Source organism: Equus przewalskii, chromosome 1, assembly GCF_037783145.1.
Source record: "Equus przewalskii isolate Varuska chromosome 1, EquPr2, whole genome shotgun sequence".
NCBI lineage: Eukaryota > Metazoa > Chordata > Mammalia > Perissodactyla > Equidae > Equus > Equus przewalskii.
In genome coordinates, this window is record NC_091831.1 from 9,702,602 (window position 1) to 9,729,059 (window position 26,458).

Below are 26,458 nucleotides of genomic sequence, written 5' to 3' on the forward strand. Positions count from 1 at the left end.
ATCCACTAATAAAATCTAAGTGTATTTCATTATCCAGTGTGTGTATGATTCAGGCCCCTCTGGGCATGCAGTTGCAGCTGGACTCGATATGAGTTTTAAGAAACGTCAATCTTTTAAATCCAGTTTAGAGCCTGAAAGGAGGCTGATGATTTTGCTGATTATTCAAATGAATTGATAGTCTTGAGATAGGAAATCTGACAACAATGGAGTCTTGAACATTTTAAATCCAAATGCACAGTCATGTTTGTGTGTGTCTGGGTGTGTGTGTGCATTCGTTTGTGTTAATACTTAGTTACCTGCAAGAGAGGGGAGTTCCTAGAAACTAATGACACTGTTGGATCACTTTTGACTGCTAATTGCTGGATTGGTAAAAAGAGTGAAACATCCACTATATGACAAACTAGAAAAAGGTCATCCCTAAAATCTTAAGGGCAAAATACTCTGCCATTAAGTGCCTACAGTGGCTAGAAAAAAACCACTTCCTATAAGAGAAGTAAGCTGAAGGAGGCTATAGTGACCCTATACTGTTAAAACCATCATCTGTGGAAAAAAATGTAACCTATTGAAACGCTAACAAAAATGGTATAGATGGAATACTCCTATACAAGTAGTTCCTTAAAAGCAGTTTGGTTATTTCTGCATGCAATATTCAAATAGCAACTTTAGAGAAAAAGAAGAATTTAAAGTGGGTCACCTGGAAAGAGAGAAATTCATTGAAATAAAATATGTGTACCAAATAAGTCAGAAGAAAATGGATCCAGTGTCACTTTTGTTTTCTCTCTCTGAGTATCCAATACTTAGCCTAATTCTCAGCAAGTACCTGAGCCCAGTAAATATTTATTGAATTGAACTCAGTTGAAATGAAATAAATGCAATTGAACCAACTTAGTATTGGCAAATATGTTCTTGGGTAACATCCTTCTGACATCAGCTTGAAACAGACAATGATTTTTATTAAATTTAATGTGAGAAGAAAAGATGACCTCCAATGGACAATAGACCAGGCATTTTAGAAGACTGAAGGTCAATTGGCGGCTTACAGATATTCCGTATATTTTCACGAAATGCAGATAATTTCGATGCCTTTCTGCTCAAAGAGATAAGACTATCATGCAAACAGTTTCCCTTCTACAAGATGAGATCTGATCGCGCCGAAGACTCCTGGCACCTTCGCAACGGCTAAGCGGGGCCCCGGGGCCAGAGGCAGAACTAGGGAGCTCACCCCACGTGACACCAAACCACTGGCCTACTCCGGCTTCCTTTTCCGACGTTTTACAAGGAACAGGTGGCTGCGATCTAACCTTTCGAAAGTCTGCTATTTGCATGACCCTCGTGCGGCCATTCTGTCGGTGCCGCGCCCCTCCAGCCCCGGCGCGGCGGCAGGTGCTGGGGCACGCAAGTCCGTGGGCGCCCTGGCCGCGCGCCACGGTTCCATTCAGCGTGAGCGGCCACGTGCTTGGCAGCGATCCGGCTATTTAGTCACGCACAATACTATAAACAACTAGAAGAAAGTGAGAAGAGGCGCCTTTGCCTCTGGCGCTTTCTTTGCCTAGTCTCCAACCTCAGATCCCTCCTCAGCCGAAGTGCCGCTTCCGCGCCCCGTCCCCGCGCCGCACAACTGTCCTCTGACCCGGGAACCGTATGCAGCTGCAAGCCTGTCGCGCTAGTGGGGTACGAGCAAAGCGGGCTCTTTACCGGGTCCAGGCAGTGCCGTCCCACGTGCCCTGCGCCCTCGGAGAGAAGGCGAGTGTCAAGGGTTGGGCGACGTCGCACGGCGCCCTACTGCAACCAAGCCCAAGGCGCTCCCAGTGCTAGGAAGATGCTCATTCCCGGGAGGCAACTGTATCAGCAGCGAGGTCTGCCTCCTCGCCTTTGTCCCTCTCTGCGCGGACTCCGGAGCTGCATTTCGGCTGGGGCGCGCCTCGGCCCGCTTCAACACTACTAGAGAGTGGATGGAGGCGCAGCGCCAAGGTCCCGAGTTTTGACCCCTGACCCCGGCCCCACCCTCCACGTGGGGCGAGCCAGACCTCAGTGACTCACGCTGGCAATCCCTCCGCCGAAAAGCCAGAAAACCTTCCGCGCTCTAGCACCCCAGGCAACCAATCACCAAAGTTAGCAACGATGCTTAAAATGTTTTATTTTTTCTCTTTAAAAATATTTACAGATCTAAAATCTCCCCCTTTCGTCCCTACCCATCCTCGGGACGAGAGAAACGAAAACAGGTGTTGAGATAATTGCCTAAAGCCCCCGAGGGCTAGCGTGGCCGGCCGTGTGTGCATGTACATATATACAGGTGTATATATGGGGAGAGGAGTGTACTTGGTTTTGTTGGTGTTTTTCTGGATTTTTTCCTACCAATCAAGGTCGATCTGGCCGAAACTCCCTTTCCCACCACCACCACCCGAGAACATCCCCTCCGAATGGTTTTCAAAGCGTATTGGTTTGCTTTGGGTAGAAAGCAGGCGATCTGGCTTGAGGAATGCCGTTAAATACCCGAAACAATCAAAACAAAAAGTAGGGCAGAGGCCATAAATAAGAGATAATGAATACACATGGTGTATTTCTTAATAGTTTCTGGAAACACGCTGCGTTGCTCCGGAGCCCTGCCAAGGGGCAGCCTGCGCCAGGCTTGCAGGCAGCCAGAGACGGGCCAGGGCGGCCGGGGAGCAGGCGGGCCGGCGGGCCGTCAGTAGTCGAGCTTGTTGTAGAGGTTGTAGAGAGGTAAGGCCGAGAGGTTGCTGCCCGGGTAGTAGAGCGGCGCGGGGAAGGCGAGCGAGCGCGGCACCGGCACGCGCAGCAGCGAGCTGTCCCGGAACACCAGTGGCATTCCCACCAGAGTCTGCGCCGACGCGTGCGCCATGTTGGCCGCCTCCAGCTCTGCCGAGAGCTGCCGCTTCCACTTGTTGCGGCGATTCTGGAACCAAGTCTTGACCTGGGTCTCGGTGAGCTGCAGGCTGGAGGCGAGGCAGGCGCGCTCCGAGCTGCTCAGGTAGCGCTTCATGTCGAAGGTGGACTCGAGCTGGTACACCTGGCTGCGCGAGAAGACCGTGCGCGTCTTCTTCTTAGCGGTGCCTGCCTGCCGCTCGGCTCCGCCGTCCCGCGGCCGCTCGGGCCCCGGCGACGGCGAGCCCGCGGGCAGGAGCCTCTCTTTCTCTTCCTTAAAGTCCGGGTGCGAAGGAGAGAGGAAAGGCGTGCGCTCCGAGCTCGCCGGTCCCGCACTTCCGCTGTTCTTGGGAGTACCTGGAGAAGGAAAACAGACGGGAAGGCCATGGAGTTGGGAGCCTCAGAGACCCCCAGCTCTGGCGGGGACCGGGGGCTTGGTAGGCGGCTGCAGCCTTAGTCCCATCTTCCTTGGTCCCAACCCCTTCCTCTTCTGTCTCTCGCGGGCACCCAAAGCCCAGCAACCCGGCCTTTAGAAAGCAACAGGAGAGGGACCCAGCCACTTGAGTCTGGGGTCTCTGTGCTCCCAGCTTCGTGAAAGGACTTGTGGCAACAGGGGGAGGAGGTCTGGAGGGAGAACATTAGCATCATTTTGAAAGGTGATTTTGCCTTGTAATAACTGAGCTGGAAGAGTTCCCCGAGCTTTATAGGGTGGCATCATTTCACAGGCCGTTTGTTCGGAAATCACGCTAAGGACTAATGCGGGGCTCCCCTTCGTCAGATGTTGTAAAGAGGAACCATCTCTGAAAGGCACCATTGTCAATCATCTTGGAGTGCTAATCATTCCGAGGAGGAGGAGAGACACAGAGAGAGAGGAGAGAACAGACGCTGAAAGAGATTGCGGTAGAGACAGACGGACCGCTCAGACCCGACTTCCAGACGTGGTGTTCGGAAAGTAGCCGATGTGCAAAGGGGATAATGAGGGCAGAGCCGCGTGTGCGGCCGGCCCTGTGCCCAGCCCCCCGTGGTGCACTCTCCCTCCAACCCTACCTTCCCCAAGACCGCGGCGCGCGAGGTCTGTGTTCCCCGTCTCCTCTCGAACGCCCGCAGGGCCGAGCAGGCAGCGCCGCGCGCGCGTCCCCTCCCCTCGGCCCCGGGCGGCCGCGGCTCTGGCCAGAGGGAGCCCGGCGCGAGATCCCCGACACAGCTTCCCTCCCCTGAGAGCTTGCTCTCGGCCGGCGGGGCGGCGTGCGATCCTTACCCAGGCAAGGAAAGGGGATGGGGGGATGGTGCTTGGGGCCCGGCTCCTTGGGGCCGTGCGGGTCTGGGCAGAAGCAGGCGGGTGCCTTCCAGCCGTCGTCCGGCTCCTCCTCCTCCGAGGACACCGACAGGCTGCGCTTCCTGGAGGGCCACCCGGCGGGCTCCCGTGGCGCCTCCGAGGGGCCCCCGCCCAGGATGGACTGAATGGTGAAGCTGGAGACGCCGCCGGCCGCCGGACACCCCTTGCCCGCATCTTCCTTGCTGCCCATCCTGGGTTCATAAGAAATCGGAGGAAACCAAGAACTCCCTTTAGAGACGATCTGAGTGGAACGTGGTGCAGGCAGGAAGGCGGGGGGAGGGGCGGGGAGGGGAGCCACGGGGAGGGGGTGACGAAGCTGGTGAGGCGTCCCCTCCGCGCGGGGGACACGCGGGCTCGGGACGGCTGCGCGGGGGCCCCTGCCCGCCCAGCTCTGGGTGCGCCCGCCCAGTCCCGGCGCGAATGCCCCTTCCTTGCCGGCCAGCTCGCCCGGTCTCCGGCTGCGCGGAGGTGGCGCGGCCTCATTTGCATAGAGGTTACCCGAACGCGGCCAATCGCAGCGCCGCCGAGCGGCCCCGGAAATTTTCAAAAAGCCCAGGGCCGGCACGCAGCGCCTGTGAGCCCCGGGGCGCGCAGAGCCCTGCGGGCATCTGATGTGTCCAAGCGAGGAAGCTAGGACCAAAAACAGCACAGATTCCAGCCCGGGTTCCAGGCCTCTGTGGCGGCTCTGACCGCTCGGACCCCGGCCGGCTCCAGGGCTAGGGACTGCGCGGGGCTCCGAGCTGGAAAAGTCCGACGCCAGCCTCAGGCGACCGCTCCTCGCATCCTTGGAGGGGCTCTCACAGGCTGCTCCACGACCCTCCCTCAGCCTCCCACCCCTTCTCGTCCGGGCGGGCAAGCAGGGCTGGCACCACGCCCCCCCCTCCCCCCCACCACCACCATTGCGCCCCGTGCGGGAGGAGGAGGATTTAGGAGCACGCACCTCTGAACTATTCTCAGTGCTATTCCTGGGAGCTTAGCTGGGAGGCCCAGGAGCAGACAACTTCCGCCCTTCCTCGCCTACAGACCCCACCCCTGTCACAGGCCCAGAGGGGCTGCCTGATCTTGGAGGGTAAAGGGGAAGCCCTAGAGCTTGTTTCAAGAGATCCTGGTTCAAGCCCAGCACCGCCGTTCACACGCTGCATGAACTCGGACAATTCCAGTCCCTATCGGAGCCTCACTGCCCTCCTAGGCGAAATAAACTTCTCGTTAGCGTCTGCCCCTTCTCCTGTTTTGAAGGTCGCTTTAGGCAGGAACGGAAGAGCCCCCGAAAACCTAGCAGCACTAGGAGCTCACAGTAGGTCCTCTGTAAACCTTCGCTGAATAGGCCATGGCCCGCCCTCCTGTTTTGTAATTCTCCTTATTTGGCAAATTTTGAGTGGTCACGAAATTGCTGCGGAAATAAAAGGGCTTTGCTCCTGGGAACGGGAGACGGAGGTGAGAACGGGGACAAGGTTTTAGGATCGGGCAAAGTCGAGTCAAATCTCGGCTGGGTGAGCTTGGACAGGACACTTAAACTTTCCCAGCCTCGGTCTCCTCATTCCTAAAATTAGGGTAAGCAATGCCTACCCGCAGAAGCCGTGTAGAGTCAAAGTGCCCAACTCCGACCCTGGCACACGGTAGGCGCTCAGTAAACTCTGGTTCCTCCCTTGTCCTCGCGGCTCCTTCTGAGTCCTGGCTCTCGCCCCTTTAAATCCCAGATCAGCTGTTACCGGATCTAGAATCAGCCTGGAGCAGACTAAACGGCTCGGGGACACAGTTGTCTACACAAGCTTCGAGGAAACGAAGGTGAGGCAAGGCCCCAAGGCGCTCAGGCAACCCCACCCCCTGGGTCCGGGACCGCTCCGTCAAAAGATCCCGGAAGCCCTGCCCCTAGGGTCCCCCCCCAAGTGCAGCCAAGGGTGAGAGGAGACTCTGGAATCAGTCCTCACAGATGTCCAGACGCTGCACCATGACGATGCAGTTCCCTCCTCGCCCGCGCCGCGCCCGGGTTATTGAGTAAAGCGCTTATAATATCATTAGCCGCGGTGAGTTACCGACTGCAGCTCTACCCGTGGCAGAACCTCTCCCTACTTAACTCCTCGAAGGGCTCGTTAATGGGCTAATTGATTAGGAGTCGGCGGCGCAGCCGGGGCTGGGGCAGGCGAAGGGCGGGGGCCAGGGGCTGTGCGCCACGGCCCGGGAGGCCGGCGAGGGGCAGGTGCCGGCCTCCATCACCGAATTAACCTCTTCAGGGCTCGGCGGCGGGGTCGAGACACATTACAAATGGTCAGCTTTAATCATGGTGTCAGCTCATTAACCCGGAAGGACCCGGCGCTGAAATACAATTTGTGCGTCCTCCTCTGCGCGGCCGCGGCACAGACTCCCGTGCCACGTAGCAGCCGGTCCCGCGCGCTCCCGCACGGTCCGGGGGTAGAAGGAAGGTTGCTGGAAAGGAACACCCGACTCTCTCACCGGCCTGCGGCCTCTCCGCCTACCGCAAGCACCCTGACCGGGCGCTGTCTCCCGGACCGTGGCCAGGTGGCCCTGCGGAAAATTGGCCAACCCGGCAAGCAGAGCCCGCCACTCGTTGGGGAAGAAAGAGGAGCTGGGGGAGAGGGGTTGCACACTTCTGAGCTAGTGAATACTTGGTGCCAGCAACCAGGAACACGCTGGGAGCATCCCATCATTCTTCAGTTTAATCCTCACAGCAAACCTGCGGTGTAGATCTTTACCTCCAGTGTACAGGCGGGGAAACTGAGGCTCAAGACAAAAAAAAAGTGACTAGCCCAAGCAGAGTAAGCTATATTGAAACTCAAGGTCGTTCCACTGCCAAAATCAGGCCCTTGGGAGGGGCGAGGGTCAGAGCAGGCATGGGTACTGAGCTTGGGGAATGGCTGCAGGGAAGACGGTGAGGACCCTCCCCCCATCTCAGGACGGCCGGGGCGGATGTGAGAGTGCGGTCAGGGGCGAACAGGGTTGGTCTCTGCCAGGGCAGGGACGGTGGGGGCGGCGGCAGGGCCTTTGGGGTGGGCCTTGGAGAAGCAGCTCCCAGGCCCCAGAGCGGCGAGGAACTGGGGGGCGGACCCGTGCAGCCTGGCATGAGGATTCTAAGCTAGGAAACTATGCAGCTTCGAGACCCCACAACTTTCCCCCGACTCTGCCCCGAGCTAGTTTGGGAAGTCAAAAGGAGCCATCCGCCTCGTACTCCGCCTGCTCGCCGCACCCCCTCACACTGACCGTCTAGTCTACTCAGAGGTGTGCTACAACCGAGTCCTGTGCAGCATCTTCCTCTCCCACACCCTGCACATTGTCAGACGCGCACGCTTTAAGCCGCGTGCACTACACTTGCATAAACACTTACGCACTCACACACATTCAGTCAGAAAATGTCCACTGAGCTCCGACTAGTGTGCGCGTCACACACACACACTGTACACTCAACTAGGGAAGTGATGTTGGTGGGCGCAGGGCGGAGGCAGGGAGGTGGTGGCGGAGACGGGGAGACTCCTGGCTCTGCAGCCCGATGGACTCTCCCCCAGGCTGTCCCCCGCTCTCCTCAACTGGTCACCTGCGGGGTCTGCCGCCCCTGGTGCACCGACAGCAATTACACCGCTGGGGCCAGAGGGCCAAGAAACGATCTTCCTGCTGTCCCTTTGGGACATCTGAGAGTCACCAAGACCTCATCGAGAGCGCAGAGGCCCAGACGCCCTCTTCTGGGCCCAGTGCAGCTGCAAAACACACTCCCAGGAACCCTCAGCTCCAGGAAGCACCACCCGAGACACCCGGTCTCTCTCCCCTCAAGTGCGGCAATCCTTCAACTCAGGACCACCTCCCGCCCCACCCTCCCAGTCTCGAGATAGCTCCGCCCCTCCCTACTCCATTCAGGTTAACAGCCACTACCCTGGAGAATGGCCTCTCCTCATTTTGAGGATGTCTTCCCCCACTAGGAATTAGTCATAACCTGGTTCCAAAGAATGATAAACTTTCCCAGACTGAAAGGACGCTTAAAGTTTAGGTCTCGAGATGATGCCACTGCTCAATATTAAAGCGGCCCAGAGCAAACTTGCGAGGAGCCTAATAAAAATTGATCCTCTCTGCTCTGCGGCAGTTGCGAAATAGGCTGGCTGAGCCGGGTAATAGCGGAAGAAGGCTCCCTCCGAAATGACAGATGAAGTCATAAACAAGTTTGATCTTGGAATCAAGCTTCGATAAATATTAAACACAGTCTGCACCCCCCCTTTACGCGAGTGGATTATGATATATGGCGCGTCCAAACTTTAAAATAAGGAAATACCAGAGAAAATGATCTCAATAAATTTTCTAAGTATAAACGTTGATTATGTTTCGATTTTCATTCAAGGGCCTCTGCTGTTCGTTCTTTGGTGCAAATGACATCTCGCAATAGGCTTTTGGGGAAAAGGGCTCCCTATTTGAAAAAGAGAGCCCCAGAGGTGTACAATTTATGTAATCTGCGGCTGGAAAATGAATTGTGTAATTTATTGGAAAACAGAAAGTCATGAAGATTGGATCAGCATAGCCGAGTCCCGACAACCCCCCACCCCCCATCCATCAAGTTCCAATTAACAGCCTAACCAGAGAGCTTTAATGGGTTTCCAATCTAGTGGCCTGATAGACTCATCAATTCCTCTGGGAGAAATTAAGAAAATCGACCGCCCCTTGGCGACGCAGTGTCATTCCTTTCTGCAACTATATGTCAAATTAAAAACACAATTAAAATTTAAACTGTTTCAATCAAAGGGTGCCCTGCAACCTATGTTTCACTTAATAGAACTTTGATGAAAATCTGATGCGTGCACTCCATCACCAAGGGGGTCCAGGGCGGCGAGAGAGCTCACGAAAGAAGGGGATTCTTTCTATTCCTTTAAAACATTAGCGCTTGGGTGAGGCACACCAGGTGACCCCACCTCGCCTCTCCTGACTAAGCGATGGGCGCAGTGAGCTCTCCGCGCTCGCTCCCTCGCTCACTTTGCAGCTCTCCCCCAGCTCTTTTTCCTCTCCGTCCACTGCAACCAGAAGGGATCCTTTTGGAACCCCGGCGACCCAGATTTTGGGCAGTTTCGCCCCAGAGACGCATCACCTGGAGCAGGAAGGAGCCAAGGAAGAGACCTGGGCGAATATAACCAGTGTGCACCGTCTGGGAACTCCCGAAGGAGGCAGACAGCCTCCGGCTATCCCTTGCTCACGTCTCCGAAACTGCCCCGACACTCGAATGAAGTTCTACGGGACCCTGAAGGCAGAAGAATGGGAAGAAATCCAGGCGGATAAATGGACCCCCGTAAGAGCTAGGGCAGCGCTGCCATCTGAGAGCCGATTTCCCAGAAGCTTCGGCTCCCCACGGATAAGCCTTCAGGGTACTTCCGCAGGAAGGGCACACCCTGGGATAAGAGCAGCCCAAATCTCAACTCAAGATCCCAATCCGAAGCACCAGGCAGGGCTCCAAAGTACAGCCAATCTAGTTCTCTTCGTGGCCCTTTCCTTTCTTTTGCCGCCCACCCGACCCCGCCGCTGTTTGTAGGTCAAGGGGTCAGCATCTACCGTGCACACCCAGACGGGCGCACGTGCACACTTCCAGATGCGTGAACCCAGACGCACGGCTCGCTCGCACTCGGAAGCCAGGGAGCGCCTGCAGGCAGGGCTGAGGGGCGGGCTGAGAGTAGGGGGAAGCCTGGAGGAGGAGCCTCGCGGACCGCCTCTGCGGGGCCACTTGTACGTGCCGGGGCGGGCGGTGTCCCCTGGGCCTGCCTGGCTGCGCTTTGGACCCCAAATCGGGGATTTCGATGGGGCTCATGTTTCTTGCACCTTGACCCTGTCGCGGTGACCCAGTAGAGGGGACTTTTCCTAGTCCAAGTTTGTATCGCAAAGGGGAAGAGGCCCCCTAGATGGGCCACTGGGCCGCCAGGCGTGGACAACCGCGAGAAGTGGGGCAAAATGGAGACTTGGAGGCAGGCAGGGCCGCGGCCAGCGAAGTCTGCGCCCGGCAGGGCCCCTCGAGGGAAGTTCAGGTGCCTGCGCGCACAGAGAGGAGGAAGCAGGAGCGCGTGGCCGGGTCTCTGGCAGCCCAACACTTCGAGGCCTGGCCAAAGCTCCCGAAGAGGCTGCACAGTCTTCCGGGTCCCCACTGCTTGGATCCCGACTCCCATCGCCCTGACCCTAGCTGGTGCAGCGTGCGCCCCCAGAAAAGAAAGTAAATCCCACTGACCTTCTCGCCTCCTCCTCTTTCTCCCGGCTCTACCCTCCAGCGCAGGCTCTTGGAGCGAGGAGAGGAGAGCGCTCTAGGGTTCTCGCGACGTAGCCTTAGGCTCTGGATACCCAGAGCCTGCCAAGGGGACGTCCCGGCTCAGAATGAGCCCCCAGTGGCGGAGGAGGGGCAGTTTATATCTGTCTTGCTGTTGTTTGATGTACACACACCCACTGTATTTACTACCAAATAAAAGAAATACATCTGTGTTGCCAACAGAAACAGCTCAGCTCGCGCGCTGGCTCTGCCGTCTCCGAGGGTGCGGAGGCGATTGCGGGTGCTCAGAGCCCTGCCCTGTGGGGAGTGAGGTCTGGGCCCACTAGGAGAGTCGGGGTCCGCGGTGGGGTGTTGGCGGGCTCCGTAGTTTGTCCCAGGTGACTAAAGAGGAGGGAGCACGAGGCATCCCTGCCTGAAGGATTTCAGGCTTCATGCAGCAGAGTTAGGAGCGCCACCTCGCTCCCTGCCCAATCCTTTCCAGGGGATTCTTCTCAGCTTGCCTGAGCCTAGGGCCCTCAGAGAAAACCAGCTGCCCAGGGTCACCTCGAACAAGGTGTGCCTGACTGTGTCTGAGCATTAGTGATCTCTGTGGCGCTAAACACATATGTGGGTGAGTGTACTGGGAGCCCCTGGAAACTGGTGTCTGTTAGGAAGTCTAAAGTGCGTGTGTTTGGGTGATGCAGAAAGGATGTAGAGGGGAAGATGATGTCATTTGCACTAACTTGGAGATTAACTGAGGGTCAGACAGAGATGGCTCTGAAATTAGGGTGGGTGGAGAGAAGGCTGGGTTCCAGGCTCTGAAAGTGAGAGGATAAAATTGGGGATGTTGGTTCAGTGTCCTAGGGTGGGGCAAACGGGCTGCCCTGGCTTCCCACAATGGAATGTCCTGGAGGAATTATGCAGAGGCACCCTCACTCCCCCAGGTAACCCCCTCTGGTGAGTGGTTCCAGTAGCTCCCAGCAATCCCTGCAGAGGCAGCAGGGAGGGCTGCTATTCCGTGTGGGGCAAGAAGATGAGCCCAGCCAACTCTGGGGATGTGACAGTCCCATTCAGCGCTTCGTGGCCTGTCCTGACACAAAGGCCTCAGAAAGACTTGCAGTGAGCCTAGGATGCTTCGTGGGCGGAGAGATGCTCGGAGTCCCCACTCTCTGGCTCAACTCCTCTTGCACTGTGAGAAATACCACGACCCCGACCCGACAGGAGGGAAGCGGACGTTTCCCGCCGGGGCCGGCTTCTAGGCTCACACAGCAGCCAGTCCCAGGCGGCGTAGGCGCCGCCCTCCTCCCCCAGGGCGCGCACTGTGGCTCCTGGGAGGGACCTGCCGACCCAGAGCAGCCGGGCTCCCCAACAGGAGGGAAGGGTAGGCTGCGGGAAGCAGGACAAAGAATAAACTGTGCTTGTGGAGAACCAGTTATTTCTCGACTTTGTAAAGACCGGGTCAGTCAAGAACCGTTTTCTAGAATCCAACACAAATAAAGAAGTATATTCTTGGCGTTTGATAACATCGTGTTCTGGCTGTAAAATCTAAGGACGTGTTTGCTATTGCAACATTATTTTTAATGAGCTGTTACTGGCCTGTCCCGCAGTTAGTATTGCCAACAGTAAAAGGCATCACTGTATTTGCAGGTAACACAAGAAGCAACATATTTTGACCCTGAATTTCTGTTTATTTTTCATTGACGACACATGCCCTCGTTTTTATTCCAAACCAGAGGGAAATAAAGGGAGATCTGTCTTCACTGAAGTCCAGGCTAAAATTTTCCCCAAAATACGCAAGCTAGTTTGTTTGGGGGCAGTTTCCCATCAACAGAAAACGATAGTCGACGTTTCAGCCATAGTGGAATCAATTGTGTCGATTGGGTTTGAGGACGCCAGCAAAGCACTGGGAGAGGGAATGCAGCGTGTGCAGGCGCTCCCCAGCGGACGCGCCCCGCGGCGTGCTCTTCGGCATCGTCACCCGCTCCGGGTTCCTCAACTGCCCCTCCCGGTTCCCCAGCTTCAAAGGTTCGCTGTCAGGAGTTGGCCGTGCAGACCCGGTGCTCTCAGGGGGCCGCCTCGCGGGGCTGGCGAGGGGTGCCCAAGCACCTGCTGTCGCGCGGACCTGCGCTCCCGAGCAGCTCCCGCGCGCCGCGTCTCCGCAGGCCGCCCAGCCAGAGCGCGGTGGCTCGGCGCCCAGCGGGTGCGTGGGAACGGCTAGCTTTGCGCTTCCAGGAGTGCACTGGGACAGGGGCGGGGAACCCAGAGAGGCCACCCTTGAGGTATTGAGCGCAGGGGACAGAAAAGGACCTGGCCGGGAGGAGACAAGGTCCTCTCAATTGCTCTTGCCGCAGTTGGGTGGTCTCTGTTCCCCGGCACTCGACACACCAGCACAGCACCCACACCCGAGACGCCCCGGGAGCCACAGTTCCTCAAGGCCTGCGGAGGCCTCCCTGTTCTGCAGATGGGCTGGTTGGCCTCCCTGGGGGTGCCCTCTCGTGGCCTGGCCTCTCCCAGCTGGACTTCACGATCCGCCTCTGGACGCAGCTAAACTCTCAGTTCACGCCCTTCTTTCCTCCCCCCACCCCACAAACATCCAGGCCCGCTGATGTCCTGTCCCGAAGCTCGCGCTCCGGAGGAACTGAGGCCTGGGAACGGAATGCGAGGCGGCAGCCCTGCGTTCGGAAGCAGCAGCTGTCTCTGAGCTCGCGGCTGCCGCTTCGCCCCGTTTCAAAATCTAGATAAGCCTAGGTCCTCGCCGCTTCCGCCCCGCATTCTTCCCTGCTCGCAGGGCGTTTCGAGCTGCGTTAAGGTTATGGGAAGAGAGCGGCCCTGGTGGCGAACAAAGCCGCCTCTGTCTCCGCCGCCTGCCGCATGACAGGCCTGTGCGTCCAGGTCAGACTCCGCGAGCGCAGAGGCAGCCAGAGAGCGAGGCAGAAAAGAGTTTCGGAGACACCTGCTCTGGGGAAAACCGTCCCAAGTTACACACTCTGGCAACACCAAACGCTTCGCTTTTCTTTTCTTTTTAATTAATTCAATTTCACGACAACATTAAGTGTAACAATATTTTGTGGGGCTTTTTTTCTCTCTCTCTTTTTCTTAAAAAGGGGCTGAACCCGGGCAGAGGTTAGGGAGGCTGGGGGTGGGGACGACAAACTATCGCAGAACAACAGGTGTAGCCGACAGAAAGAAAACAGAAAACTGGGTGCCAGAGCGAGGAGCCCTGCGGAGTTGAAGGCGAAGTTACAAGAAATCTGTACATTTATCAAATAAGTTAAAATTCTCCTAAATTGATTGTCCTTCACTTAAAGCGCTCCAGTATGCGTATCTTTCTCCTCTGAGCATTGCTATCTACCCTTGTTTCCTTCCTTCCCCTCTTTCTCCTTCTTAATTTTCTCCTCCTAAAGGAATGACCGGGATTACACAGTGAAAACGCCTGCTTCTCTCGGTGGAGGTAGAAGCAGGGCTCTCAATTTTGTACAATATTGCACAGGTCAAAAGTACCAGTTACTGCAGAACAAAAAGGTAGGGGCAGATGATAAAAGATACAGGTTGGGTTTTTTAAATATTGAAATCTCTCTTGCAAAACAGTAACACCAGTAATGTTAATAATTTACCAACCAATGGAATTCCCAAAATAAAGGCTACTAATAAATAAGACCACTCACGCCAGGCCAGATGTGGAGCCGTTTCAATAATCTCTTGGCTGTCTTGTCTTTTCCCTTTAAACACTTAATTAGGGAATTCTTCGGCCACAAATAGAGATGAAGAGGTCAATTGCGACAGACCTCTGCCGGAGAGAAAAGAGGTCTGAGTCGGGATTCTTATAAGAGGCTGATCAGACTCTGAAAACTGGGGAGGAGAACGGATTGGGAGTGGAGAGGAAGAACCACACCCAGAAACCCAGAAATAAAAGTACTACAATGTGAATTTTCTCCCTTTCTCTCAACTTCTGAAAATAGTTCTATAGAAAATGAATAAACCAGAGGGGTTCAGGCTTTTGCGCTTATTTTCCTTTTATAAAAATAAAACCCAAAAAGCCAGAGCGCAATGCAAATTTGGGAGAGGGTTGCACATTTTACAAAAGCTTGCAGCCGAAATATTTGACCCGGGAATTTTGTCTTTTTCCTGCTCTCTCTTAATATAAACCAAAACCAAAAGTAAGAGGGGAAGCGCCTCAAATCCATTAGGGGTGAATTGCACGAAAATGCATTGCAAATACTTACAAAACGCTACCGACTGGGGGAGGGGAGGCCGGGGCAGTGCGCCGAAGCCCCGGTTCCCGAAGGCCGCTGGACGTCTCGGCGCCCTCGGCCCGGACCAGTCTCCTCCGGAGTTTGGGAAGGGGGCCGGGCGCTCCCTTCCCCTCCCCTCTCAGGCCTCAGACCGGCCGTAGCAGCGGCACGGACGAGACCACCGGGTGCGAGTAATAGACGGGGTGCGGGAAGGTGAGCAGCGGCTGGCTGACGGGCACCGGGGCCCCCGCGGCCGCGGCCGCTGCGCCCTCGGCCGCCGAGTTCTCGTGGTAGAGGATGGGCACCCGCACGATGCGCTGCGCCGCGGCGTGGCTCAGGTTGGCCGCCTCCAGCTCCGCCGCCAGCTGCCGCTTCCACTTGTTGCGGCGGTTCTGAAACCAGATCTTGACCTGCGTCTCGGTGAGGTGCAGCGACGCGGCCAGGCCGGCGCGCTCCGAGCTGCTCAGGTAGCGCTTCATGTCGAAGGTGGACTCGAGCTGGAAGACCTGGCTGCGGGAGAAGACCGTGCGCGTCTTCTTCTTGCGGCACGCGGGCTTCTTCTCGGGGCTCTCGGCGCCCTTCTTCCAGTCCTCGGCGCCCGGCGTCGCCGCCGCCGCCGCTCCTACGTTCGCCCCGGCCGCGCCCGGCGTCGCCTCGCCCTCCTTCTTGCCTTCCTCCGAGTCGCTCTCCTCCAGAATGATCTCGTCCGGGCTCTTGGAGTCCAGCTCCTTGTGGTCGGGGTCGGCCTTGAGCAGCGGCTCCGGGGAGTCGCGGTCGGTGCCCGAGGCAGGGGAGGAGTCTCGCAGGAGCGCCTTCTCCGAGGCTGGGGAGAGACAGACAGACGGACGCACACACACGCACACGGACATCGCCTTCAGCAAGGCCTGGCGCCTGGGCGAGGCAGGCTCGAGCCATACCGGCCTCCTGGCCCGGGCCTCGAGGCCTCACCGTTCCCGCTGACCTCCTCCTTCCCAGCTGGTCTAGAATAGGGGCGCCGCGTCCTGGGATCCCCCTCCTCCCGAGGACGGGCGACAGAGCCCCGGATGGTGGCTGCACCGCCGCCTCCTTTCTTTCCCTCAGCTCCCTGGCCAGGGGCCCGGGAAGAGATTCGCCTCTGGCTTGGGCCCGCCCGGGTCACTCACTTCATCCAGGCCATGTCCCCAGTCCCAGCCGCCAGAAGCCTCCCCATTCGTGCTCCAGGCCACTTTTCCCGGGAAGCGCCACGCCCGGGGCTCCAACTCCACTTCTTTTCTCAGCAAGTGGGATTGGATTCCCGGGGAGCGCAACCCAGCGCGCGCGGCAGGAGATGCAAGCCAGGGCCGGAGGAAGTTAGCCAAACAACGGGTTGGAGGATGCAGGGGTCCCAGGTCTGCGGTGGGAGGTAGCAAGGGGCGGGGATGGGACAGGCGCGCGGGGAGGACAACGAAAGTTCAAAGAAAGGTCGGTACCTTCGGGTCTCGGGAGGTGGCCGCCGGCGGGGGTAAGGGTGTAAGGGTACCACCAGGCCGGGGAGCGCTCCAGGTAGTGCGCGGGCAGGGCAAACCTCTGCGCCGGGATCTCAAAGCGGGGGAAAGCCAGGTCGCCCACCTGCGAGAACGCGAAGCCCGCGGCACCTTCCAGGGCCCCCTTGGCCGCAGCGGCAGCAGCGGCGGCGGCGGCGGCGGCGGCCGAGGCCGGCGCGAAGAGCGTCCGTGGGGGTGGCTGAGGCTTAGGGGGCGGCCGGTGGTGGTCTCCGTTGAGCAGGTTCTTGATGGAGAACGGGGACTCCTTGGGCGCAGGAGGCGGGGGTGGCGGCGGCGGGAGCTGCGCGCTAGCGGTGCCAGGGGCGTCCGGCCCGGGCTCCGGCATGGTCCCCTCTCCTCGGGGTCCCCGGGAGGGAGGGAGCGGGACAGGAGGGCGGCCGGGTGAGCAGACGGGCGGCCGGAAATCAGACCATAAAGAGAACTCAACTACGGGGCGCAAAGTCGGGGGCCGCCCCGGGCGCAAATCCAGCGGCGGGAGGGCGGGGTGAGGACCTGGCTGGGGCGGGCTCGCATGGGGGAGGGGTCCTGAGGGGCGGGGAGCGGCCCTGCCGCGGCACCGAGGGAGCGAGGCGGCTCGGCGGCGGCGTGGAGCTCTCCGGGAGGAGGCGGCGAGAGCAGTCCCCGGCTTGGGGCTGCGTCAATCCGGCGCCGGATGCTAATGATGAAATCAAAATGTCATCCAAGTTAAATGCGGGGAGTATACGGCGATTGGGCGCGTACAATGGCAAATAGGATTAGGCAGGCGAAGGCGCAGCGGAGCCCAGGCCCCGCAGCCGCCTCCGCCACCGCCCCCTCCTCGCCTTTCCTCGGATTTTGGCGCTTTGGCTTCGGGCTATAAGAGCCCGCCTGTTATTGGCTTTATATAGTCCAATTAGGCAGCAAATGAGGACAAGCCTATTAGCACAAAAGGATATTGGCTCCTGCTAAAGAGGCGCTTGGAGCGCTCCGGCGAGCGCAGGAGGCGAGCGAGGGACGCGGAGCCGGCGGCGCCCCCGGCCGGAGCGCAATGACAGCCGCGGCGCCCGGAGCCCACGCCTCCCTCTCCCCCCTGCAGCTCCGGGACCCGCTTCCAGCCGCCTGGCCTGCGGGAGGGGGAAGGGGCGGGCCAGGCCCGCCCGGGTCACCTCGGGGTTATCCGCGCTCGCAGCTGCCGCTCCCCCGCCCCCAGGGGCTTGGCAGGGGCCCGCTGCCCCCACGCAACTGGAGAGCCACGCAGCGCCGGCCTAGGAGGCAGGACGCGACCTCTGGCCCGCGGCGAACTCAAGACTTTCTTACTCTTTGGGGTCCGGCGGCCTCAGCATTTTCCCCAAAGCCTGCTAAGGGTGCGGCCACGAAATGGGAGTTTTGGGTTCCCTACCCTCGTCTGGTCAATAGGAAGGGAATCCGGGTGTAAGTCCTTGCACTGCATCAGCAGGGTCAGGAATCCGCGTGGCCTTGGACTTTGGCCTTGGGAAACCGAAGAGTGAGCCTTCCCGCGGGAGCTGGAGTGAGTGTGCGTCTCTGCGCACCCGCGTGTGTGCGCGGAACGAGCTGACGCCCGCGCGTCACTCGGCTGGGCGGCTGGGGCCGCCGAGTCCCGGCACCGACGGCTACGCTCCGAAGGGCCCTCCTCTCCTCTGGCCGCCGGGGCCCAAGGCTTGCGAATCAACTCAGGGCCGGCGGCCCCGAAGACAGCACTTTCTCCCGGGAAGTGTCTCCTGCCGGCGTTTGGAGCTGTCTAAAGCTTTAACGAGGGCAATGCGAACCGAAGGCACAGCAGTGTACCTTCCTCGGCCGTGGCCGTGGCAGCGGCACCTGCAGCACGTCCTGACGGCCGCTAAGTCCCTAGAGAACCCTGTTGGGCCTCTGAGAGCCAGCTGGGCAGAAGGTCACTCGACTTCATAGACTTTAAGAACAACTCCCAGGTTGCATGAGAAGCCCGTAAGATAGGCATTTAAGACTCTAGATTTAAGCATCCAAAACATCAGAATTGCTCGTGGGATCCCTTCCTGAGGCGCAGCTCGCTGGTCAGAGAAAGTTGGCCAAGTGGCCATCACTCCCTTCCACCTCCTGTGAGTTTCTGTACACCTGAGGTCTTTCTGCGGCCCCTTCGCTGCCCCATCCCCTTCCTTTTCTTTAGATCAACCCTCGCCTAACTCAAGTCCGCCCCCCATGGGCAGGTGCGACCGTTTGGTTCCCCAGTTGAGAAGTGGACATGTTTTATTTTCCCATCTGGGGCTTCAGACCCTTCCCCACCAAATTTCGATAGGCACATTTAATGCTTCTTTTAGTAAACATTGATCTATAGCAGTAAACCCTATTTTTGCTTTGGGAATCTGGAAGATTTGTAAAGGTCCTTCTGTAAACAATTACTGTTCTCATTATTAGTTCTCCCTTGAGTTTGTACAGGGCTTTCCTGGAATGCAAAATGTTATATTATCCAAAATCTGAATTGAAACCAATCACAGCCCTGAGACTCAAGCAAGGTGGGTGTCACACTCAGGTTTTATAGTTGGAAACGGGCTCCCGGAGAGGAGGCGACCAGGCCAAGGTCACCCAACCGATGCTGACACCCAGAAGTCATTTTCTCCGCAGCTGCGGAAACAGCTCTATGTGCGTGATGTCTATACAGATTCGGTGGGCACTGCCCGCCCTCGCCGGCCACGTGGCCGAGGGTGTGGCGGAGAGGCCCCTGCGCGTGTGCGAGCGTATTGGGGGAGCTTTCCAGTACGAGGCCGACGTGTGCAACTTGGCCAAAGTTCTGACGCGTGGAAGCCACCTTTAGACTGAGACAAGCAGAAAAGTTCATCTCCCAGGTAAAAGAAGCGCGTGGCAGACGGTCGCCGAAAACTTCTGGCTGGGGAAGGGGGCTCTTGGCTGATAGCAATTCGGGGACTAGACCCAGATGGCAAGGGGTCCGGGCTGGCAGGGGAAGAGTCCGGGACAGCCTCGCCTGCACCCTGCTGCGCCCCTACCCGAGCCTCACTCTCTCTTCTTGTCCCCGATTCTCCCGGTGTCTCCCCTCCGAGGGGATGCGCAGGTGCACTGGTGTGTATGTGCACGCATTTTGACCAGAAAGAGGAGTTCCTCGGGCGTCAGCACCGCAGCCCATCCTCTGAGTTTCGGGGGTGCTGGGCTTGAACAGCCAGTTGCACAAATTAAATCTTTCGAGCAAGCTCGTGGATATGGGGCCGGGAGCGCCGACACAGCCCTTCACTCGCCCTCTGGCGAGGGGTGTCGCCTGCGCTTACCTGCGCCCTGGACTCCATTCAAAGTCAGGCAAACAGCGCCCTCTATGGGACGTCCTCAACCAAACCGCTGGCTCCGCGGCGGGAGACATCACAGCCCCGGCGCAAAACATTTAAAAGCCGTCAGATCTTACTCTTCTGGCCACGGTTAGAGAACCTTTTTGTCTGGATCCCAGAAGAAACAGTGAAATCGCCTGGAGATCTCTGCTGATCTTTACCTGGCCACCATAGGAACTGATCTCGCCTGCCTCTCACCCTCTTCCCCTCCTATCCTGCCCCTCTTTTAGGGCCCACTTGGTTTCCGCTTGCAACTGATCCCCGAGGTGCACATCCTGTCTGCAGGCTAGATGTGAGCTCCTGGAAAGCACAGGGCTGTGGCGCTGTCTTATGCGTCTTCCCAGGACTCCTCGCACAGTGGGCCAACCAGTGGTGCTCAGCAACTGCGTGTGTTAATGCCTGAGTGAATGAATGAGTTCACAGTTCTCATTGCAGAGGATTTGCCTGGTCGATTAGGGGCCTTCAGATAGCCTGTTTGTACCCAAAAGCAGTTTTTAAAAAGTTTAATAGGAAGCTGAGGTCTTTTGATGATGCATTATACAAAACCTAAAGAAGCCCCAGCGAGGGGACCTCTGGAGGACCCCTTCACAGGCTGATCCAAGCAGGATGGGCTGTGCAGAGCTCAGGGGCACACGGAGCAAAGAGGCGGGGGGCCTGGAGAACACTAGTGATTAACACCCAACTTTTACACAAGAGAATGAGGCCTGGCAGAAGTGGGCTGAGAATGGGCCTCACGCCTCCCCACCCACCACCACACACACACACACACACACACACACACACACATATGCGCACGTACAAGTCAGTAAGTAGTGAGTGCCCCAGGGGAGGAGGCATTTCCGTATTCTCCAAAACTTCTTCTGCCTCCCTCCGTAGGGCCCTCCTTGGAACAGCTTCCTGGGATAGACCACCTGCTTATCCACAGGGTGGGAGAGACTGTTTAGGCTTTTAGCCAAGGCTGTGAAGCTCTCAGACAGGGAGGCCCCCATAATTAACATAGCCAGTGTTTGCACTGCTTCTGGGGGGTCACATTCTACCGCCTGACTCTCTTGAGCTGCAGGTCCTTCATTTGTAGGCAGAATGGGCGAAAGCCTGGAGTTGCGGCACAGGAGAAGCTCTGCCCCAGGCTACATGTGCTCTGGCTTTCTTTCCTGGAAAGTTCTCTCTCATCTCTTCCAATGCTGCCCCCTCCAGAGTCTCCTCCCTTTGGCTAATGACTGTGACTCTGAGAAAATGCACAGCCCTCGGAGATGGGTCATAGCCATGCTGTCCTTGATCACATATGCATCCGGAGTCACATACAATGTCCTTAGACTGGTGAATGTCTAGCCCTTTCCTGAGGGTAAGGGCGATAATTATAGAGGTAACATTAGCTAAGAGTCACCAAGTCTTCATTATATGCCAGGCACTATAACCTGGTGCGGTTGGTATCGTTAGTACACGTGAGGAAACTGAAGCACAGAGAGTGTGACGAAGGGGAGGTGGAGAGAGTCCTAAAAGACCTTTAGCCTCAGAGGGTTGTTATAAGGACCATGCAGATGCGATGTAAGTGTTGGCTCTTGTTGCTGTTATTTCTCATTCACTCTTCAGGATGAGCCCAGAATGGGCCAGAAATCCACGCTTGTAGGTTTTCCCTGAGAAAGCTAGCACAGCCTCACCAGGGAGGGATGCCCCAGGAATTGCTCCCTTGTCTCAGGGAGCCCTTCCTCCACTATCAAGGAGCAAGCCAGCTCTCCCACACCCCCTTTCTCTTCCTGGTTCTCATCTCCTTACTAAAGTCTTTCTCCCCAAACCAAGAATCTTTCACGTGTAGTTATTTGCAGATTGCTCTCTATCTTCTGAGTTCTCATTAGGGGAAAATAAGTTCAGGTTTTTGCATTTTGCTCCATCAAATCTTACTGTTTAGAAGGGTCTGGATAGTTTGTGGGCTCTGGCTGATAATTTGCTGTGAGCTTTGACAAGACACTGAACTTCTCTGTGTCCCAGCCTCATCATCTGAAGAACAGGGTGCGTCCAAATGACCCCATTATGAAAGCGAGGCAGGGCGCCCTTCCTGTCTGGGAAGAAGATTCTCATTGTGGAAAAGGCTGGTCCAGACAAGGTCCCTGACTCCATCCTTGGGCCCCACCCTCCCTGCTCTGGCCCTCGGAGAACTGCTGTGCTCTCCACACCAGGACTCAGGGAGGCTGCTACCCCTGAAGTTGTGCGAGGACCCCCCCATTGTGGACACCGACACTCTTCTTCAGTTTCTCTTACATTGCTGAGACAAGCTGGGGTTTCCAAAATAAATCTTGTTAAATACCAAGAATATTGCTAGAATGTATTTAACAAATGTGCCAGATTCTGTTCTAAGGCAGTGGGATGCCTCAGTGAACAAAGTAAAGATCCCTGCCCTCCCAGAGCTTACATTCTAGTAGAGGAGCAGGTCAATTATAAAGTGTGTTGAGGGTAAGTGTTATGGGAAAAACTTAAAAGGGAGCAGGAACACTGGGTGGGTAAGGGTGCTGTAGCATTAAATCAGGTGAGGCTGCATTAAGAAGGCAAGGTTCAAGCAAACACTCCTGGGAGGTGGGTGTTAGGATGAGCGTTCCAGGCAGAAGGAAGTGCTTGAGCAAAGGGCTCAAGGCAGGAGAGTGCCTGGGGTGTTCAAGGAACTACAAGGAGGTGTGACCAAGGGGAACACAGTAGGCGAGGTGGGGGAAGTCAGAGTTGCCCAGCACATGGGACTCTGGAGGCCCTGGTAGGAATTTTGTCTTTACTCTGAGTGCAGTGGAAGACCACTATAAAGTTGTGGAATTTTTTAAATCAGCTTTTTTGAGGATGATGCACTGTGCAAAAGAATGTTCACATTCTGAGAGAGTGGTTAGATAAACTTTGACAAACATATATACCTGCGTGAGTACCGCTCCATAAGATACAGAACATTTCCATCCCCAGAAAGTTCCCTCATGGCCTTTTGCAGTCAGTTCCCCCAAGCCCCACCCCAAGAGACCACTGATTTGATTTCACCATTAGACGTTAGTGTTTCTGGTTCTAGACATTCATATAAGTAACACCATCTTGTATGTACTCTTTCTGAGTCTGGCTTCTTTGACTCAGTATGTCTGTGCCTTTCATCTAGTATTCCTATGTCATAGTATTCCTGTGACAGGGTTGTAGCAGAAGAGTGGCACAATCTGGCTTAGATTTAAAAATTAATTTTAGAGTCATCAAGTTCCAAAGGGATTCTTATCCTAAAAAACCCACATCCCAGGAATGGATAAAGAAAATGTGGTATGTCTGTACAACGGAATATTATTCAACAATGAAAAGAAATGCAAGCCCCATGGAGCTGGTCCAGTGACACATCTGGGGCTCCCTTAATTCTTCCCTCTCAGTTCCTGTTTCTGCTGGTGGCTGGGCAGGGAGCGAGGGACACAAGGACCGTTGGCTCAGCCTCCTTTGTGTGAGAAACTCTCTCCCAACACCACAAGGGGCAGCTTTGCCCTCTCAGCCCTCAGTGGGGTCATACCACCTGCCTCCAAGCTGAGCCTCTTGACAGCAAACCCATCCCCATGGCCCATGTGGGGCTGTTATCCTGGATGCCCCTCTTCCAGCTCTGATGTGCTTTGATTCCGTGCTCCTCATTTCAGTGTCTGAGGAATGACCCATTCTCGCTGAATCATTCGTTTTCTTCTGCCATGTGAGGGTGGCACCGTCAGGACAATCGATGGTCACGTAGTATAAAGTCATGCCTAGGCCAGCATCAGGCCTGGCTCTGGAAGTACAAGACTAAACCAGTCACAGTCCTGTCCTTTCTGTGCTCGCGGACTAGCGAGGGAGACAGAAGGGAGCAAAGAATGGCAAGGCACTGTGAGAGGCAGAGTGCCTCCAGCACAGGGATTTGGATCACAGAGGAGGAAGCCGCTAATTCAGTCTGGTGGTGTGGTGTGGTCCATGGAGGCTTCCTGGAGGAGGTGATCAGCTAAAGCCTTGATAAGTATGTTGTTAGAGAAGAGCAAAGAGGCAGAAGAAACAGCCAAGGCCTGGCATAGAGGTTGGGAAAGGGCTTTGCATGGTGGGGAGGGTGCACAGAAGGCTGGGAGGGGAAGCCGGAGCCTGGGCAAAGAGGCTGTTCCCTCACGTGGGCCCTTGACTCCCTGCATCCAAATCAACAAGACTCTGCCAAACCCACCAAATCACTTCATGGTGGTGGTGCGGGGTGCGTGGGAGGGGATCGTGGACTCAGGAATCTGCAATTTCTGCCAACTGCAATAAGCAGACTTCTGGCTTGATCCCTGTATTAATTTCCTAAGGTCACTGTAACAAGGGACACGGACTGCGGGGGTTAAAACCACAGAAATTTACTCTTTCACAGTTCTGAAGGGCAGAAGTCCAAAATGAAGGAGTCAGCAGGGCCAGGCTCCCTCTGAGGCTCTAGGGAACAATGCCCCTCTCCCAGCTTCTGGTGGCATCTGGCAATCCTTGGCATTCCTGGCCTGTAGCTTCATCTCGCCAATTTCTGCCTCTGTCTTCACACGGCCTTCTTCCCTACATGTGTGTCCCTGTGTCTTCACATGACCTTTTTATGAGGACACCAGCCGCTGGATTTAGGGCCCACTTTAATCCAATAAGATCTAATCTTAACTTGATTCACATCTTACATCTTAATTTACATCTTCAAAGAGCTTATTTCCAAATAAGGTCACAGGTATTGGGAGTTAAGACTTCCACATATCTTTCTGGGGGACTCAGTTCAGCTCACGAGCCCCCAGCGATCCTTGCTTCCTGGTATTCACAGCTGCCTTGAATGTGAGCTGGACCTAGTAACTTGCTTCGGGCCAGTAGAATACTGCAAGGATGATGGATGTCACTTCCCTGACTGGCTTAAAAAGTTAGCAACATCTGTCTTGCTTGCTGACTCTTGCTATTCCTTCTCAGCTTGCATGCTTTGATGAACCAAGCGGGGCCTCTTGAAGACCTGGACAATGGGGAGCCATGGAGGCATTTTCAACAGGAAGCAAGAGGATCTGATCAGATTTAAGTTCTAGAAAGGTCACTTGAATAAGTCGAAGGATTTGTCTGAGGAGGGAGGGACGGAAAGCTGGCAAGTTCAAGATCAAGGTGCTGGCAGATTTGGCATTGGATGAGGACCCTCTGCCTGGTTTGCAGGTGGCTGCCTTCTTGCTGTGTCCTCACATGGCAGAGAGAGGACTCACAACTCACCTTGCATGGGCACTAGCCCCATCATGAGGGCCCCATTCTCATGACCTAATCGCCTCCCCCAAGACTCATCTCGAAATACGATCACACTGGGGGTTAGGGCTTCAGTATATGAATTTGGCGGGGAGGGGACACAACTCAGTCCATAGCAATCAGGAAGCCAGGTTCCAGGTGGGCTCAGAGCTGAGGTGCCTACAGGAGACCCTGGTGCCCCCAGAACTGCCCGGCCTTCCCAACCAGGCCTCAAATATGTTCAACACTGAGAAAAGCACTTTCCCACCCAAACTCCCACATCTTCCTTATGACTCTGGGATTAGGGAGATTTATTATTCCCTTTCAGAAAATAAAACAAAAATGCTAAGTCTCAGGGAAATTAATCGACTTGCCTTCCTCTTCCTCATCCAATTTGCCAAAGCTTTATCCTCCCTGACAACTTGGCTCAAACTCATTTATCAGAAGTTAGCGCCAGGCCCTCAGCTGCTGAGAGTGGCTCCAGACTGAGCCAAAGGCTTCACACAGGCCTCAGAGTTCTTCTGCGATGTCATGAAAGAAAATTCTCTCCTCCTGTTGTAGGTTACCATGGGCCTGACAGAAATAGGAATTCGGTTGGGAAGTGGGGAGCAGTATATACTGAGTGGTTTAGAATCACACAGAACTCAGCCACTTAGAGGCTGTGTGAAGTTTGGCAAGCCGTTTGCCTCTCTCAGGTTTCCATCTCCTCGTCTGAATGACAGCAATGACGCTGCCCTTTCTGAGGGGTTGCAAGGCCGAGATGAGGTCACGTGTGTGGCACGCTCAGCACAGTGTCTGGCTAGTACATGCCCAGTAAATGGTAGCTGCTCAAAGGTTGAGGGTGGACAGGGGGCAGAAGGGAGGTGACAGTGTGTCTTAGTCCATTTGGGCTGCTATAACAAAAATCCCACAGACCGGGGGGCTTAAACAGCAAACATTCATATCTCATGGTTCTGGAGGCTGGAAGTCCTAGATCAGGGGGCCAGCATGGTCGGGTTCTAGTGAGACCCTCTGCCTGGTTGCAAACTTCTCACAGTGTCCTCATATGGTGGAAAGAGGGAAAGAGAGCTCTCTGGGGTCCCTTTTATAAGGGCAGTAATCCCACCCATGACCACCCCGCTCTTACGACCTAGTCACCTCCCAAAGGCCCCACCTCCAGATACTATCACAGTAGGGGGTTAGGGCTTTGACATATGAATTTGGGGGGACACAAACATTCACTCTGTAACACAAGGGAAGCACTGGAAGCCTGGATTGGGTCAGTCCTGGTTGCAACTGACCTCCTGCATGGCTTGGCCGAGTCATTTCGCCTCCCTAGAGCTCAACTCTCCTTGTTTCCTCATCCATAAGGTGAAGGGTCACCCTGGATAGATCCAGCTCGAAAGTGCCCTGATTGTGTTGACTTTGTCCTCTTCTTGTCTCCTGAGAAATGCTTGTAGGTTAGACAGAGTTGAAGGAGGAGAGCATGACCACTGTGAGTTCCTGACTGACCTTCCACAAGGCTGATTCTCTCAGGGACGTGACCAGAAGGAAGTCATCCCGGGACATGAGTCTGCCCCAGTCTTCTCTCTAACTAGGAGGTTGAAAAGCAGCGACAGCCCTGCAGACTTCCCTCTGACAGATGTGCGCATTTCCTAGAACTCGGAAAGGGCTGTAAGGATCACTGAGATGGACTGACTACCCTGAAGCGTGCAGGATCCCGAGATCTGTGTGGTTTGCATGCTGACACTCCCTGGTGTGTCTGTTGTTTTTCGGGAATGTGGGGTGACTAG

At 56.0% G+C, this 26,458-nt stretch overlaps 2 protein-coding genes across 3 annotated transcripts; both read right to left on the reverse strand.

The window, feature by feature from the left end:
- Window positions 1-2,114: 2,114 nt before the first annotated feature.
- HMX2 (H6 family homeobox 2) lies at window positions 2,115-10,571 on the reverse strand. 2 transcript variants are annotated; one of them, XM_070576200.1, is made up of 3 exons: window positions 10,419-10,571; window positions 4,142-4,410; window positions 2,115-3,240 (listed from the first exon to the last, which is right to left on the reverse strand). In XM_070576200.1, the coding sequence occupies exons 2-3, from the start codon at window positions 4,407-4,409 to the stop codon at window positions 2,687-2,689; spliced, it is 822 nt and encodes a 273-aa protein (XP_070432301.1). In that variant the 5' UTR covers window position 4,410; window positions 10,419-10,571; the 3' UTR covers window positions 2,115-2,686. The 2 variants fall into 2 exon arrangements, with proteins under 2 accessions (XP_070432301.1, XP_070432382.1); XM_070576281.1 differs by lacking the exon at window positions 10,419-10,571 and having other exon boundaries at window positions 2,118-3,240; window positions 4,142-4,766.
- Window positions 10,572-13,437: 2,866 nt separating this feature from the next.
- HMX3 (H6 family homeobox 3) lies at window positions 13,438-16,808 on the reverse strand. Its single transcript, XM_070611751.1, has 2 exons — window positions 16,114-16,808; window positions 13,438-15,488 (listed from the first exon to the last, which is right to left on the reverse strand). The coding sequence occupies exons 1-2, from the start codon at window positions 16,511-16,513 to the stop codon at window positions 14,812-14,814; spliced, it is 1,077 nt and encodes a 358-aa protein (XP_070467852.1). The 5' UTR covers window positions 16,514-16,808; the 3' UTR covers window positions 13,438-14,811.
- Between the last annotated feature and the right edge of the window lie 9,650 nt (window positions 16,809-26,458).